This window comes from Anabrus simplex, chromosome 2 (genome assembly GCF_040414725.1).
Source record: "Anabrus simplex isolate iqAnaSimp1 chromosome 2, ASM4041472v1, whole genome shotgun sequence".
Lineage (NCBI taxonomy): Eukaryota > Metazoa > Arthropoda > Insecta > Orthoptera > Tettigoniidae > Anabrus > Anabrus simplex.
Genome location: NC_090266.1, coordinates 149202731 through 149219552, shown reverse-complemented (window position 1 = coordinate 149219552; position 16822 = coordinate 149202731). Strand labels below are relative to the sequence as shown.

Below are 16822 nucleotides of genomic sequence, written 5' to 3'. Positions count from 1 at the left end.
AGAGTAAGTTGCTAGATTTCCCATTTGCTGCCGTTATCCTTGAAGCAGGTGTCAGGGGTGTGAGGAAGATAGAAAGCACATGCTAACAAACTAGTACACGTCTTGTCTTTGCTTCTTGTAAGCCTAAGCTACGGATTGCCAAGCATAGTGTAGCGTCGTAATTAGTATGAATAGGAGTAGGTGAAGTTACTTGTAATATCAACGTACAAGCTTTTTTTTTAAAGTGAAAATGAGCGCAACTCAGAGGAAAGAGATCAAGCGAAAGGCACTAACAATAAAAGACAAAGTGGAGATTATAAGGAAAGTGGCGTCATCTACACTTTCTCGTGTTGCTTTGGCAAAGGAGCTGGGGATGCCGCCGTCTACTTTGAACGATATTATAGCGAAGAAAGAAGAGATCTCTGCTTCTGCAGGGAATACTTCAGCAAATTGTAAGGAAGTTAAATCTGAAAAGTACGATGAAATAGAACAAGTTCTGCTAATATGGTTCAAACAGCAGCAAAGTTTAAACATACCTTTCAGTGGGACTATTGTGCAGGAGAAAGCCTCATGCAAATTAAGGGTACCTTTTACCGCGTCGAGCGGGTGGCTGGAACGCTTTAAAAATCGAGCCGGCATCGTTTACAAAGCCGGCCCCGTGGTGTAGGGGTAGCGTGCCTGCCTCTTACACGGAGGCCCCGGGTTCGATTCCCGGCCAGGACTGGGATTTTAACCTGGACCTGGTTCGAGGTCCACTCAGCCTACGTGATTAGAATTGAGAAACTATCTGACGGTGAGATATCGGCCCCGGTCTAGAAAGCCAAGAATAACGGCCGAGAGGATTCGTCGTGCTGACCACACGGCACCCCGTAATCTGCAGGCCTTCGGGCTGAGCAGCGGTCGCTTGGTAGGCCAAGGCCCTTCAAGGGCTGTAGTGCCATGGGGTTTTTTGTTTTCGCTTACAAAGCAATTTGTTGCGAAGCAGAGAGTGTAAGTTCGCAGGGAAGGGAAGTGTGGAAGGACATGGTTCTGCCTGCTAAAATAATCAAACCTTGCAACGTTTTTATATAACTTAATATGTTCCCTTCTCTTATCAAATATATTTATAATATGGTATGTTCAATTATTTTACTTTATCTCTAAAAATATTGTCATGATAATCAAATTTTTATATTGTGGCTTTCTGTAAGCAGCTCTTATATATCGGCCTATTTCGGTATTGTTCACAAACGAGGAATCTGTTGGCTGTGTGTTTCACATGTATTTCAAAGTACAGAATAAGTTTTTGGGCATTACCCCTTTTAAGAAGTTTCCTGCTTAAGAAGTTTTTTTTTTTGCAGTCCCTTGAAAAACTTCTTAACAGAGTTTCACTGTATATTTGAAATGCACAGAATACCATTCTAATTTAGTAGTGACGTATTCCTCTTATATTTAGATTCCCCTACTTTATAAATATTTAATTTATTGCCCATCTTTACGGATAAACCATCGGCCCGTTTGCTCTTGAGTCTATTCGCAGATACCATGAGGTAGGGGTGATGGGACTTTGATTCCAGAGTCGTTTTAAGAAGATCTCATCGAACATATTCCATTCAGCCACAGCTCTTATGAATTATTTTTATTATCTATGCACTGGAGCCCTGGATAGGTGCAGTATCCAAGAAAAAGGATGGATGGACAAGTCACTCTTACAGGATTGGATATTAACGGTTTGGGGAAATCTAGCACGGTCCCTCCTTCGACACCCAGCCCTTCTCGTGTAGGTCAGTTTTCTTTTTTGCCGATATGTAATTATTATGTGGTTACATGAATTGTACTTTTATTAGTTCTTGTTTATTTCACTTCAGGTCGTATTGCCAGCTTGTGACAGGAAGAATAATTTCCAGTGTCGGTACTTCAAACCCACATGCCCACCTTACCGGGTGTACCCTATTTGAATTTTCAGAAGAAAAAACTCACGCCAGAATTTTACGCCAAATTACGCTAACCAAAAATGAGTTGAACCAACTGTGTATATATTTTATTTGATGTATCTTTTAAAAGCAAATTAATTTCAAATAATTTTTAAATATCTGAATTCCTGGAATAGTTTAAGCAATCAAAGTTTTTGCCTGTGTTTTTGGTCACAAAAGTGAATTAATTATACTAGAAAATACAGTAGAATGAGGAAACAGTCAACAATAAAAAGAATTCACAACACATGTGCAGAGGCTATTGTACTTACGCTGAAGCTTCTTGAATTGTTCCTTCATTATCTCAGGTTTATCAAAGTTCGTCCGCAAAGCCACCAGAACCTCCTTGTTGCCCGCAACTAATTTCTACCAAGAAAAACAAAGTTAGCCACTTTATACAAAAGAAGCTCCTTTCTTTCTTCTTTTTTTTTTTTGTCAAATTCCTAATATTTAATAATCATCGTACCTTAAGTTCCTGAACCTGGCTAGCAATATGCCACATCAAAGTCTCGTTCAGTAACTTCATCCCATATGGTCCAATTAATTCTGCCAATGCCCTCAGTTCACTAATATCTGAGAATTCTTCAGCATTGAATGGAATGGCACCCTCTGCTGTGAGACTCACAAATGCACGTTGGTTATTAGAAAAGCAGATGTTGCCAGCACTAACTCTTCGCAGTAGCACTTCTGAATACCTGCAATGACACAAAGGATATCAGAAGCGAAGTTCAGCCTTTTGATATGCTGAAGACGAGATTACTCTCTATTATATGAATAATAATAATAATAATGAGAAATTTCCTAACACCAAATAGCTTACAAAATTATTTCTAAAGCACTGTTACACGATCTGGAAGAACAAGCAGAACACACTATCGGTGAGTACCAAGTTGGATTTCGAAAAGGTCGATCTTGCCCAGAGCAGATTTTCAATCTTAAAACAATCCTTAACTTCAGAACATTATGAAAACTCAACAGAGTTGTCTCCTCCATTGACTTCATAAAGGCTTAATGATTCATTAGACAGGCAGTCTGTATTACTAACACTAGCCAAATTAGAGATAAATAAACGTACTAGAAAACACTCACAGATTTAACCTCAAGAGTTAAGATTCTAAATGAACTTTCAGCCCCCTTCAAAATCAAGACTGGAGTTTGATAAGGTGAAACATTCTCAATAATTTCCTATGATTTTGTATTAAACAAAATCATGAGGGAATGGGAAATTAGATTACACAAAAATAAAAAAATAAAAAAAAACATTTAAGGGATTCATCTGGGGCAAGGAAAAGGAAGATTTGAGAAAACAAATTACAAGCACAAATAATTGTGGAAACTGTACACAACAGAGCCATTAAAACTGGTCTTCAAATTTCGTATGAGAAAACTAAATATATTGAACACTGACACAATGGAGAAAAGTACCTAACAACACAAAGCGTTCATAAATTTAAATATCTGGGAGAATGAGTCCAATCAAATAGCTCAATAACACAACATCCCAAGAGAGATTGAAGAAGATCAACATGGCTAATGAACTCACTCAACACTGTTACAACTATGGCTCTTTTTCAGGGGGTAATATGAACATTTGAAGAATGTTTAAGAAAAAATATCGGTACATTTCTATCTAGTTGAGCAAATATAACTTCCGACTTGAAAATTCATTGATCAGCTGGCGTCAACGCGCTGTTCACAACAGCTGGAGAAGATTTAGAGTAATCTTCGATTTAAATTGACCTATGTTACAAGTGACTATTCTCATTTTGGTTCCGTATTGAAGTTGACGTATGTCTCAAGTATTATTACAATATTATAAGTCCACCTGTTCAATACAATACAATATGATCCACTATTTCATATGGTCAAATGTTTTTTATACATAATACATAAAAGTCAAAGGTACATGTTTCACCCTCCTTAGGGGCATCATCAGCCTATATCAATCTTAAAAAAATAATAATAATACATATACTTATAAATTATAGGTTAAAATGTTGAAAAATAGTTTCGTAAAACATTATACAATAACAACTAAAACAACGATAATGCACCAAAGTATGTTAAAAGAGAGTGAAATTAACAGTTTGAAGATTAAAATGTGATTAAACATGAGATTTTGAGAGTCTAAAACTAAAATGGATCCATATTTTTATAATATCATTAAGACTGTGAAAGCCTTGAGTATAAAAACAATCATCAAAGAGGGATGTATCTTCAATTCCCAAGTTGAATCCAAGGTGGTAAAATCACTTTCAGTTATTTAAAACGGAAGTATGAATGTAATAAACAAGTATAAAATGTATATGATTGGGATATCTGAAAGTCAAGAAGAAAATGGAACTTCTGTAGAGGCGATGCTTGTGATAAAACGTATGTCAAAGCTAGCGGAGTTCGGAAATTATGGTAGTAGAATGGATCTAAAAGATTGTCAAGTTGATATATAATTCCGTTGAAACATGTGTTGGAAGAAATGTTCAGGATTTTCTGAAACAAAATGTAGAAGAAAGTATGTTAATAATACCGTGCTGTACAAGAGACTTCCCGTACGTCAAAGATGGCTAATGCGGTACTTACTCGTACGGAGCGTATTAAGTACGTCAGGTTGTTACAGCAACGCTAGCTTGACTGGGTTTTCGACTTCTAGTATTATAACGGTGTGGCTGAGGCAGTGAAGGGCATGGAGGGGGGGTAATGGTGGGTGGATCCTTGCGCGCATGTGTTGTTATTGGCGGGCTGTTAGGAGCAAGATGGGCGGGCCTATCATTTGACGAGGTGGTGGAAGCTTTAGAACAAGAAGTTCTAAAAGTTGGCGGGATTGTATTATGTTTTGAATTCACCATGCCTAATAACTTTGGAGTTAGCTCATATAAAGGATTTTTTGTTTCCGTGATATCGTTAAGATTATGGTCTTTGTTATAGGCTTGGTCTAAAAAGATGTAAAGATTTTCTAATTCATTCATAAGTTTTCCTTTGCCTATGCATTTTAGAATAGTGAGATCTTTATCAATTGATGTGAACTGATGTCCTGTTTCACTCATGTGTGAGCTCATCGCTGAATATTTGTTGTGCTTTAAGGCATTATAATGCTCCATATATCTCGTATGAAAGCTGCGCCCAGTCTGTCCAACATAACTAAATCCACACTGAGCACAAGTGAGTCTGTAAATACCAGATCTCGAAAAACGGCTGTTTTTGTAATTGACTTTATTATGATTGAAAAATATACTTTGATTTGTATTGACTGTTCTGAAAGCAATATTAGTGTCGTATTTCTTCAGTGTGTTGGCGATCTGGTGGATGGCTGGGTTATTGTATGTAAACGTAGCGAAACTAGTTTTTTTAGGTTTATCCGGAATGAGATTCGTGGATAGTTTGTATTTAACTTTACTGATTAACTGGTTAATCATTTCAACCTTGAACCCATTAAGCTTGGCCAAGTTCCTTATGTAGTTTAATTCTATTTTTAAGTTGTTAGGGGATAGTGGGATTTTTAAGGCTCTGTGTATTAAATTATAGAATGACGCTTGTTTTTGAGATTTAGGATGTAAAGAGGAATTATTTATGGTTATAGGAGACTGTGTGGGTTTTCTGTAGATTTGAAAATCGAAAGTATTATTGGCGCGCGTGATCGTTATATCTAAAAAATTTAAGGACTGTTTAACTTCGTCTTCTTTAGTGAATTTTACATTAGGATCAATTTTTATTTAAAATCTCTAAAACTTCGTCGCTGTTAGTAACATTTTTGTCAATAACTACAAAAGTGTCGTCAACAAATCTCAGCCATAAACATATACCTTTTATATGTTCTTTAATTTTCGTGTATTCTATTGAGTCCATGTAAATATCGGCCAAGATGCCGGACAAAGGGTCACCCATGGCTAAGCCAGTCTGTTGATAAATCTTGCCATTAAAGGAAAAAAAGTTGTTATTCAATACAAAATTCAGGATCTTCATAAATTCATCAATTTCCAGCTTACTCAGGCTGCTATGTTTTGAAATATTGTCATAGATAATTTTGACTGTTTCTTTAGTAGGTATATTTGGGTACATGTTTATGACATCATAGGAACACATTATATGGTTAGGTTGTAAGTCAAATTTACTTAAAATATCACAAAATTTGATTGAATTCTTTAAAGGAAGTTTATTATTAAACTTGTAATGTTGTTTGAGAAAACCGTGGATATATTTGGAAACTTTATAGGTAGGGCTATTACGGCAGTTAATAATCGGACGTACGGGAAAGTTGTTTTTATGGATTTTAGGTAGGGCTCTGGCTATTGGAATGCTGGGGTTCATGTTGATCAGTCTCTGTTGTTCCTGTTCATTGAGAAGGAATGTGGAGTTCTTAATTAGAGATTTTAAATTACGTTGTATTCTTACGATAGGATCTTTGCTAACTACTGTATAAATCTTATCCTTAAAAAATTCTTCAGTTTTGTTTATGTAATGGTCCTTATCCATTAACACCATAGACCCTCCCTTGTCAGCTATTGTGACTATGATGTTGTTGTCTTCTATTTTCGTTCTCAAATTACTTAGTAAAGATTTTTGATTAGAGTCGGATTTAGCATTAAGTTAAATTGACCTATCGAATCAGTTTCTCCTGCACGTTATAAATTTCATATTAGAGCCCGTATTGTCAAAGTATCAACTTGTGAAAATTTAGATTTTATAATTCCACCTTTACAATACTGTAATTGTCTTTATTAAAAAGACTACATTAAATTACACTCATGAAACATGTTTCGTCCTCTTATAGGACATCTTCAGTCACAAATACAAATAAGTAAATGCAAAGTCTTTTTATCCTGTGATGCGGCGTGATAGTGTCTCGTCAATCTTCAATGTTAAAATGGTGCGGTGTGAACATGATATGAAGCATGAAGTCCAATTAAAATCATATGTTAAAACTATTGTTCAAAACAACGAATTGTCAATTATAAAACACCGTAAGTGGCTATGCAAATAAAATTATGTGCATACTGTACATAAATAATAACAAAGATAGAGTTTCTACACATCATAACCAAACAATAGCTTCATTGAAACAGAAAATTAAGGAGAATGGTTTGATTGTGACTAAGGCGGACAAGGCAAATGCGATGGTCATTATGAATAAAGAATCATACATACAGAAAACCAAAACCTTTTTCGCAGAGAATTCATTCAAAATTATAAAAAAAAAAAAGACCCGACAAATATCATTCAGAGAAACTTAAAGAAACTTCTTAAACAATCTTCTTTCATCCTTAATGAAAGGGAGTCCCAAAAACTTATTAATATGAACCCGGGTATTCCGACGGCTAAGCCACTACCGAAGGTGCATAAAGAGAATATACCTATAAGACCCATCATTAATTTCAGAAATAGCCCTATATATACGACGTCTAGATTTATACACAATTTTTTTTTAAACATTATAGATTTGAGGGTAATAGATCTATTAAGAATTCCAAAGAATTTTGCGATCGTATTAAAGATTTTAACATGCCATCGAACCATAAGATGTATTCATTTGACGTCAAAAATATATTCTCGAATATTCCAGTATCAAAAACGATAAATCTTGTAAAGAATAATCTACTTAAATACAGTAACTTGAGTAGGCAAGAGATAGCCGATTTTATTAATATTTTGGAGTTTGTTGTCGCTAATAATTACTTTACTCTCAACGGCCAAATATATAAACAGGAAGGTCTTCCTATGGGAGCCCCAGCTTCGGGAATTATGGCGGAAATTTATATGGATTTTCTTGAAAATAGCAAAATCAACAGCATTAAAGGAATAATAAGCTGGTTGAGATACGTAGATGATACGTTTACAATAATTGACCATAGCATTACTAATGGACAGGAGGTATTAGAACAATTAAACAATATGGATTCACAGATTAAATTTTCTTTCGAAAGTGAAAATAATAAAGCATTAAACTTTCTTGACATTACAATTATTAATGACTCTAATAAACTTAGGTTTAAAATATCTAGGAAACCTACTCAAACGGCAAACGTAATCAAACAAAATTCCGTACACCCGGCAGCACATAAGAGGGCCTCATTTTACAGTATGTTTATAGAGCTTATAATATACCCATGTCAGAAGCAGATTGTAAAAATGAATTGAATACTATTTATTTTATAGCAAAAAGAAACGGGTTCAACAGGCAATTTGTGGATAAAATTATTAGCAAAATTGAGGGAAAAATCATTTTCCACATTAACCAAGGATACCAAAAAGAAAGAAGATAGTTACGCCCATTTTACTTATAGTCACAGTAAAATATACGAAATCACGAATGTTTTCAAGAAACTTAATATGAAAGTTTCTTTTAAAACAACCAATAACAACGCTCATCTTTTCTTCAATCAGCACACTATCAATAAGGGCAATAGCAAAATTGTAGAAATCAGGTGTTTACAAATTAAAGTGCCAGCAGTGTCCCGCCAGTTATATTGGACAGATAGGCCGCAATTTTAACATAAGGTATAATGAACATGTTAATGCGTCAAAGTACGGCAGATTCTCAGCATTCAGTTCTCATATGGACGATACCAATCATACATTCACGAGCATACAACAAGACCTTCAAATTCTCCATTTATGTAAGAAAGGAAATCTATTGAATATTTTAGAAAACATCTTTATAAATATTGATCAAAAATGCAACCCAATTTATAATCTTAATGAGATATCGGAGGATATCAATATACTTTTTGAGGAGTTAATCAATAAATTCTTTTCACGAAGGCGCGTGAGTAATACGTTACCTCACGCCTCTCCCCTTACGTCAAACTCCTCTCAACCTCCCCTCACAGTCAGTCCTCAACGACCTTCGAGGACGTCACTCAGTTAGCCTTAGCACCTGAGGTGGAGTAGTCGACGTAGGACGGGCAAGGAGGTGAGTGACTGGATGGGCACTTAGTTCACATTTTAACGGAATTTTATTCTTCAGTTCATTCATATTTTCTTTTTCTTTTTTAGGCCCCTATTGTCAACACACAATCAGGTTCAACTAGTATCAGTATAACTCCACCTCCTAATCAAGAAAGCTATTATAATGTGGCATCATCACAACACTGTTTTATGTATAATATGCACATAATTTTATTCGCATAGCCACTAACGGTGTTTTATAATTAACAATTCGTTGTTTTGAACAACAGTTTTAACAAATGATTTTAATTGGACTTCATGCTTCATATCATGTTCACGCCGCACCATTTTAACATTGAAGATTGACAAGGCGCTATCACGCCGCATCACAGGATACAAAGACTTTGCATTTACTTATTTGAATGTGTCCTCGCCTTATTTTTAATGTCATGTATTTGTATTTATGACTGAAGATGTCCTATAAGAGGACGAAACATGTTTCATGAGTGTAATTTAATGCAGTCTTTTTAATAAAGACAATTACAGTATTGTAAAGGTGGAATTATAAAATCTAAATTTTCACAAGTTCAGTTTCTCCTGGTTGGCAACTCGGCACTAAGCAGCAGAATCGAAACATTAGGCCATACTGTTATCTGCTCAACTAAAACTTTGTAATTGCTGCCTTATTGTAAGAAATTTTACTTGTTTAGGCAAAAATAAGTATTTTAGTGCCATATGTTGGCTGTATAATTAATGTAGGTACTTTCGATCGCTGACATTTTTCTGATATGATACCAGTGCCTTTCAATTTTCTTGAGTATGCGATTTGTTGTGTGGTTTGCATTGAAAAGTGGCGTGTCTTCCGTGATTAGATTTTGAATTTCTTAACGGCGTGTGTAAAGAAGACGAAGAAAGTATTAGACTGGTTGGTAATCTGAACACCTGAACAGATATGATTTGACAAAGCATACTCTAAATTTCATGTTAGATCCATATTAGCGGTTCGAACTTCTTACAAACAGTACAAAACTGTGTTAATTATCCTGGCATCAACACGCTGTTCACAACAGCTGGAGAATATTTAGAGTATTCTCTGATTTAAATCGATCTATCGAATCAGTTTCCCTTGGTTGGCAACTGGACCTAAGCAGCAGAATCGAAACATTAGGCTTAATTAAAGCTTTGTAATTGCTGCCTTATTGGAGGAAATTTTATCCTAAGAGGATAATCAACATAATTTTCTACAGTTTGTAAGAAAAACATACTCTAACAATTGTGAAAAAGGAAGTTTCATTCTTATAAGCACATAAGCTAGTGTTTGGTTGCAAGTTAGGCTGTTATTTTGTGTGTGTGTATGGTTAGTTTTGAAGGATGAAGAAAACGCACTATTTTACATCCACCCAGGCATCGAAAAAGCTGAAAGTTAATGATTCAAACACAAACAATGATGAGGAAATGCCAACCGTGTCGTGTGATGATGCAAAAGAAGATCACAACAAAGAGCTTTCAGCCGCATGTAACAGTGGGACGGAAGATATTCCCAAATGCTGGGATTTACAGAAAAATTTGAAATTTTGCAATAAGTAGGAATGGTTGGTGGTAAAAATTAAGAAACTTGGCTGCAAAATTTGTAAAGAAGTTGGCGACTTGCAAACTGAAAACACAATATACGGGATGAACATTTCATGATATAGATGTTGATTCCCATAGGGAATCTGAAATATTTGTTCCGAATGAGTAAATTTATAATACCAATATAAATGGTCCGTTATTGGACATTATAAATTTTCCAGCTAACTCATTCCTGGTTGCCAGCGTTTCGCCCTCGTGTGCTAGGCTGGGCTCATCAGTTGGTACCTAGCACACCTACCAAGACGCTGGCTAGTGCATACCGTGGAGGCCACTGCGTAAGCTAATTGTAGCCACCGGCAGTGCCAATGCACTATGAGACACTTTGTCCCATTATCAAAAATTGATGCCTGCTTGGCCATCAGATGATATAGATGTTGATTCCCATAGGGAATCTGAAATATTTGTTCCGAATGAGTAAATTTATAATACCAATATAAATGGTCCGTTATTGGACATTATAAATTTTCCAGCTAACTCATTCCTGGTTGCCAGCGTTTCGCCCTCGTGTGCTAGGCTGGGCTCATCAGTTGGTACCTAGCACACCTACCAAGACGCTGGCTAGTGCATACCGTGGAGGCCACTGCGTAAGCTAATTGTAGCCACCGGCAGTGCCAATGCACTATGAGACACTTTGTCCCATTATCAAAAATTGATGCCTGCTTGGCCATCAGATGATATAGATGTTGATTCCCATAGGGAATCTGAAATATTTGTTCCGAATGAGTAAATTTATAATACCAATATAAATGGTCCGTTATTGGACATTATAAATTTTCCAGCTAACTCATTCCTGGTTGCCAGCGTTTCGCCCTCGTGTGCTAGGCTGGGCTCATCAGTTGGTACCTAGCACACCTACCAAGACGCTGGCTAGTGCATACCGTGGAGGCCACTGCGTAAGCTAATTGTAGCCACCGGCAGTGCCAATGCACTATGAGACACTTTGTCCCATTATCAAAAATTGATGCCTGCTTGGCCATCAGATGATATAGATGTTGATTCCCATAGGGAATCTGAAATATTTGTTCCGAATGAGTAAATTTATAATACCAATATAAATGGTCCGTTATTGGACATTATAAATTTTCCAGCTAACTCATTCCTGGTTGCCAGCGTTTCGCCCTCGTGTGCTAGGCTGGGCTCATCAGTTGGTACCTAGCACACCTACCAAGACGCTGGCTAGTGCATACCGTGGAGGCCACTGCGTAAGCTAATTGTAGCCACCGGCAGTGCCAATGCACTATGAGACACTTTGTCCCATTATCAAAAATTGATGCCTGCTTGGCCATCAGATGATATAGATGTTGATTCCCATAGGGAATCTGAAATATTTGTTCCGAATGAGTAAATTTATAATACCAATATAAATGGTCCGTTATTGGACATTATAAATTTTCCAGCTAACTCATTCCTGGTTGCCAGCGTTTCGCCCTCGTGTGCTAGGCTGGGCTCATCAGTTGGTACCTAGCACACCTACCAAGACGCTGGCTAGTGCATACCGTGGAGGCCACTGCGTAAGCTAATTGTAGCCACCGGCAGTGCCAATGCACTATGAGACACTTTGTCCCATTATCAAAAATTGATGCCTGCTTGGCCATCAGATGATATAGATGTTGATTCCCATAGGGAATAGGGCGAAACGCTGGCAACCAGGAATGAGTTAGCTGGAAAATTTATAATGTCCAATAACGGACCATTTATATTGGTATTATAAATTTACTCATTCGGAACAAATATTTCAGATTCCCTATGGGAATCAACATCTATATCATCTGATGGCCAAGCAGGCATCAATTTTTGATAATGGGACAAAGTGTCTCATAGTGCATTGGCACTGCCGGTGGCTACAATTAGCTTACGCAGTGGCCTCCACGGTATGCACTAGCCAGCGTCTTGGTAGGTGTGCTAGGTACCAACTGATGAGCCCAGCCTAGCACACGAGGGCGAAACGCTGGCAACCAGGAATGAGTTAGCTGGAAAATTTATAATGTCCAATAACGGACCATTTATATTGGTATTATAAATTTACTCATTCGGAACAAATATTTCAGATTCCCTATGGGAATCAACATCTATATCATCTGATGGCCAAGCAGGCATCAATTTTTGATAATGGGACAAAGTGTCTCATAGTGCATTGGCACTGCCGGTGGCTACAATTAGCTTACGCAGTGGCCTCCACGGTATGCACTAGCCAGCGTCTTGGTAGGTGTGCTAGGTACCAACTGATGAGCCCAGCCTAGCACACGAGGGCGAAACGCTGGCAACCAGGAATGAGTTAGCTGGAAAATTTATAATGTCCAATAACGGACCATTTATATTGGTATTATAAATTTACTCATTCGGAACAAATATTTCAGATTCCCTATGGGAATCAACATCTATATCATCTGATGGCCAAGCAGGCATCAATTTTTGATAATGGGACAAAGTGTCTCATAGTGCATTGGCACTGCCGGTGGCTACAATTAGCTTACGCAGTGGCCTCCACGGTATGCACTAGCCAGCCTCTTGGTAGGTGTGCTAGGTACCAACTGATGAGCCCAGCCTAGCACACGAGGGCGAAACGCTGGCAACCAGGAATGAGTTAGCTGGAAAATTTATAATGTCCAATAACGGACCATTTATATTGGTATTATAAATTTACTCATTCGGAACAAATATTTCAGATTCCCTATGGGAATCAACATCTATATCATCTGATGGCCAAGCAGGCATCAATTTTTGATAATGGGACAAAGTGTCTCATAGTGCATTGGCACTGCCGGTGGCTACAATTAGCTTACGCAGTGGCCTCCACGGTATGCACTAGCCAGCCTCTTGGTAGGTGTGCTAGGTACCAACTGATGAGCCCAGCCTAGCACACGAGGGCGAAACGCTGGCAACCAGGAATGAGTTAGCTGGAAAATTTATAATGTCCAATAACGGACCATTTATATTGGTATTATAAATTTACTCATTCGGAACAAATATTTCAGATTCCCTATGGGAATCAACATCTATATCATCTGATGGCCAAGCAGGCATCAATTTTTGATAATGGGACAAAGTGTCTCATAGTGCATTGGCACTGCCGGTGGCTACAATTAGCTTACGCAGTGGCCTCCACGGTATGCACTAGCCAGCGTCTTGGTAGGTGTGCTAGGTACCAACTGATGAGCCCAGCCTAGCACACGAGGGCGAAACGCTGGCAACCAGGAATGAGTTAGCTGGAAAATTTATAATGTCCAATAACGGACCATTTATATTGGTATTATGAACATTTCATAACAATGGGTTTCAGTTTCTATTTGTGCACTTGGTGGAACTGAAAATAAATGTCAGCAAATGCTTTCTCTCTGCAAGAAATTATTTAAACATAAAGAGAATTCAGCTCATCAGGCTGCAGTTAAAATGCTAAAAACAGCAAAACTGAAAACTTCGGAAACTGCTTTCATGACTACGTGTCGTGACGTGCCCCCTTTCATGTCTCAGTGCCGAGCGAACAGACCAGAGCGAGTCTCGAATCTGCGACCTCCGAGACCAAGGATATTGAGTATCGATTTAGAGTTTATATGATCATGTAACAGTGGCAAGAAGTTATAATGTTTCAAATGTTTGAGTAATAATTTTATTAAGTGAAAAATTATACGGGTTTAAAGCATAAGATTTTATACAAGTTTTACTTGAGGCAAGCTGGTGCAACGCAATTTACTGCATGTGCAATGTTGTGAAATAGCCGACAACACAGCATCAGTGTAAAACAGAAAACGCAATATAAAGTTCTGAGTGTCTCTAGAAGCCAGAAGAAGCGAGTATTGTGTAGATCTTCTGATGCACTAAGAAGCCAGTCGTTCGAGTAGATTCCATGACACTCCCCATCAGTTAGTGGGAGGAACAAGTGAACCAATCAGGCTTAAAAACAACATACTCCTGGAGAAGTAAAGGGAAAACTTTGAGAAGCTTCGAACGGAGAATATAGGGAACAGTACTTGGACAGATCGGAGAGAATCTAACCAGCTTCCGTGCAAGCAGCGGGTGTATGACTGTACGCAACAGCAGTACAGAATTTGTAGGTTACGTGTGTGGTAGTAAGCCGCGTAACAAGTAGTATGTGGCCATGTGCCACTGACAGAAACAGTACAGAAACTGTAAAGGGTCACGCGAGGCAGTGAAGGTATCACTGTGTACAGCATAGAGAGCAGGTTGCTACAGAAAGACTTAGAGCCGCAACGACTAAGTTACTTGTCGTAGCTGTGAGCCTAAAGACTGGAAACATTCAATGAACTGTTTGCTAGGGAGGCCGAGTGTCATAGTGTAAACTTAACCTTGTAGTCAAAACTGTTGGGAGATAGGCTATTCTGATCAACGACGGAGTTCGAGAGCGATGAGTTTGAGTCCTGGGGTTCCACGTCCACTTTTAACTAAACATCGCACTGCATCAAGTGACAACAGTGTCTCAGACGCAGAGAAGAATTCAAGAAAGAAGTCGGACGCGGATGAAAGAAGAAGTCTTCAATCACAAGATAAGTAATTACCAAGTTTGGCAGGGTTTGATCTTTTTGTATTGCAGAGTGTAAATGAACTGGATAGTCAAGGACTTTCAGAGAGACTATCTAATCAAGAGCTATAATTGTACTTGTACAAAGATTTCAAGATTCTTAATTGTATATTTTGTAAATGTACAGTGTGTCTATTAAGATAATACAGGTGAAGGGAATTGTGTGTTGTAAAGTTTGTCTTCTTATTGTTTAATAATAGCTCCTGAAAAAGCCCAAACCCAGTCCCTAGCCTGCCAAATCCTTAGGATCACGACACTGCATGCACTGAGGCTTTTAAAAAGAAAAGGAAATAATTGCCAACTTATTTCAAACAGCATATAAAGTAGTTAAGAAAAAGCAAGCCTTCCAAAATTTTGAAACTGAAATTGACATGCAGGAGTTGAATGGCGTTAATATGGGCTGCATTAACATTTTTCAAAACTTTAAAATGTACGATATGCCCTTATGGAGTTAGGCACTTGAAATTTATTTCCTCTGTAAGAAAGGGATATCCTCTCCCTAAAAGTAACAATATAAAAACAACTTAGCTTACCACTGTGTGTAAAGTGCAGCAACAGTCTTCTCGCCATGACTGTCAACTGGCTGTGTCTGCTGCAGTAGTGCATTGTTGAACACTCTTGTGATATCAATGTGTACTGCAAGAAGAGTTAAACACATAAATAACACTGTAAATGTGGATTCAGTGTGGGTTCAAAGTAATTCAGTTCCTGCCCTGCAGAGGTCTCCACAGAAAACAAATTCTACAGAAAAGAGCTGAAAAAGTTTAAGTTGTCTTTTAAAAAAAAAAAAATTGTCTTGTTTAATGTCAACCACTGGGACAGAAACAACTAATACACTTCTCTGTGAGTTGTGAAGGAAGTCATATTTACAGCTTTTTCACGTTATATAGCATACATAGAGGTCTTTGTTAGTAACAATTATTATATCAAAAACCTGAGTTACTCACCATAGTTTTCTACAGTCTGGAGTACGTTCATATAGGCACGAACACTAACCAGCAACTCTGATGGTTTAGCTATTTCACTTGTATCAGGGTTATACATCACCATTCCTACCAACGCACGAGCAAATCTTGTTTCAAGGTGCTGAGTCAGGTATTCACGAGGAGCAAATGTGTAGTCCCAAACGTTAATTGTAGAACAGTAATTGATAGCAAAGCACAGCTCTGTTAATGCCATATGAAGCTTGTCCATCCTGCCACAATATAATTGAACAATGTTACATAATACTTAATAAAGTGAAAGACTCAATTGGCAATGGTAAGAATCATATAAATTTTGAGTTGAGAATATCCTGAAGAAGTGAATATATCCTTACCTATAGCTTGACAAAGGACAGAAATCAATTTTTCAAGTTTAAAAATTTACCACTTAAAACCAAATTAAATACAGTTTTATTTCTTAAATGATGTGTCTATACTCTTGTACAAAATCATGTTTAAACAAACAGGAAAACTAGATTAAGCAACAAAAAGGAAATACAGGAAGGAACAGCAATCTGATAAAGCATTCAATTCTTCTAAGGATAAGAGCAGAATAAAAGACTGTGATGGAATATATTAATGTCAGGGCTACTGAGGTGGGTTTGGTAGGAAGGAAGAAGGTGGATAAGTAGCATTACACCATGCAGAAGCTATCATTCACTAGAATGATATTTGATATTAACAACAAAATCATAAATCAGATAGAACAATGTGCTAATAAGAATGTAGAAAATAACTTGTTTTTAAATATGCTGGAACACTGGTTTTCAGACCTAATCCAACAAATCAGCTTCTTTTTAAGACAACTTAATGCCTTCACAAATTTTTCAGCTCAGGGTTCAAAAGAACTGTAGGCCATC

General features: G+C 37.4%; 1 protein-coding gene across 1 annotated transcript in view; it reads right to left on the bottom strand.

The window, feature by feature from the left end:
- Hem (Nck associated protein 1 Hem) overlaps window positions 1–16822 on the bottom strand; it is a 318021-nt gene that overhangs the window by 65526 nt on the left and 235673 nt on the right. The window contains exons 15-18 of the mRNA XM_067140394.2: window positions 15927–16174; window positions 15513–15615; window positions 2398–2626; window positions 2204–2297 (exon numbers count right to left, since the gene is read on the bottom strand). Of these exons, the coding sequence (XP_066996495.1) occupies window positions 2204–2297; window positions 2398–2626; window positions 15513–15615; window positions 15927–16174 (674 nt within the window). The remainder of the gene's footprint in view (window positions 1–2203; window positions 2298–2397; window positions 2627–15512; window positions 15616–15926; window positions 16175–16822) is intronic.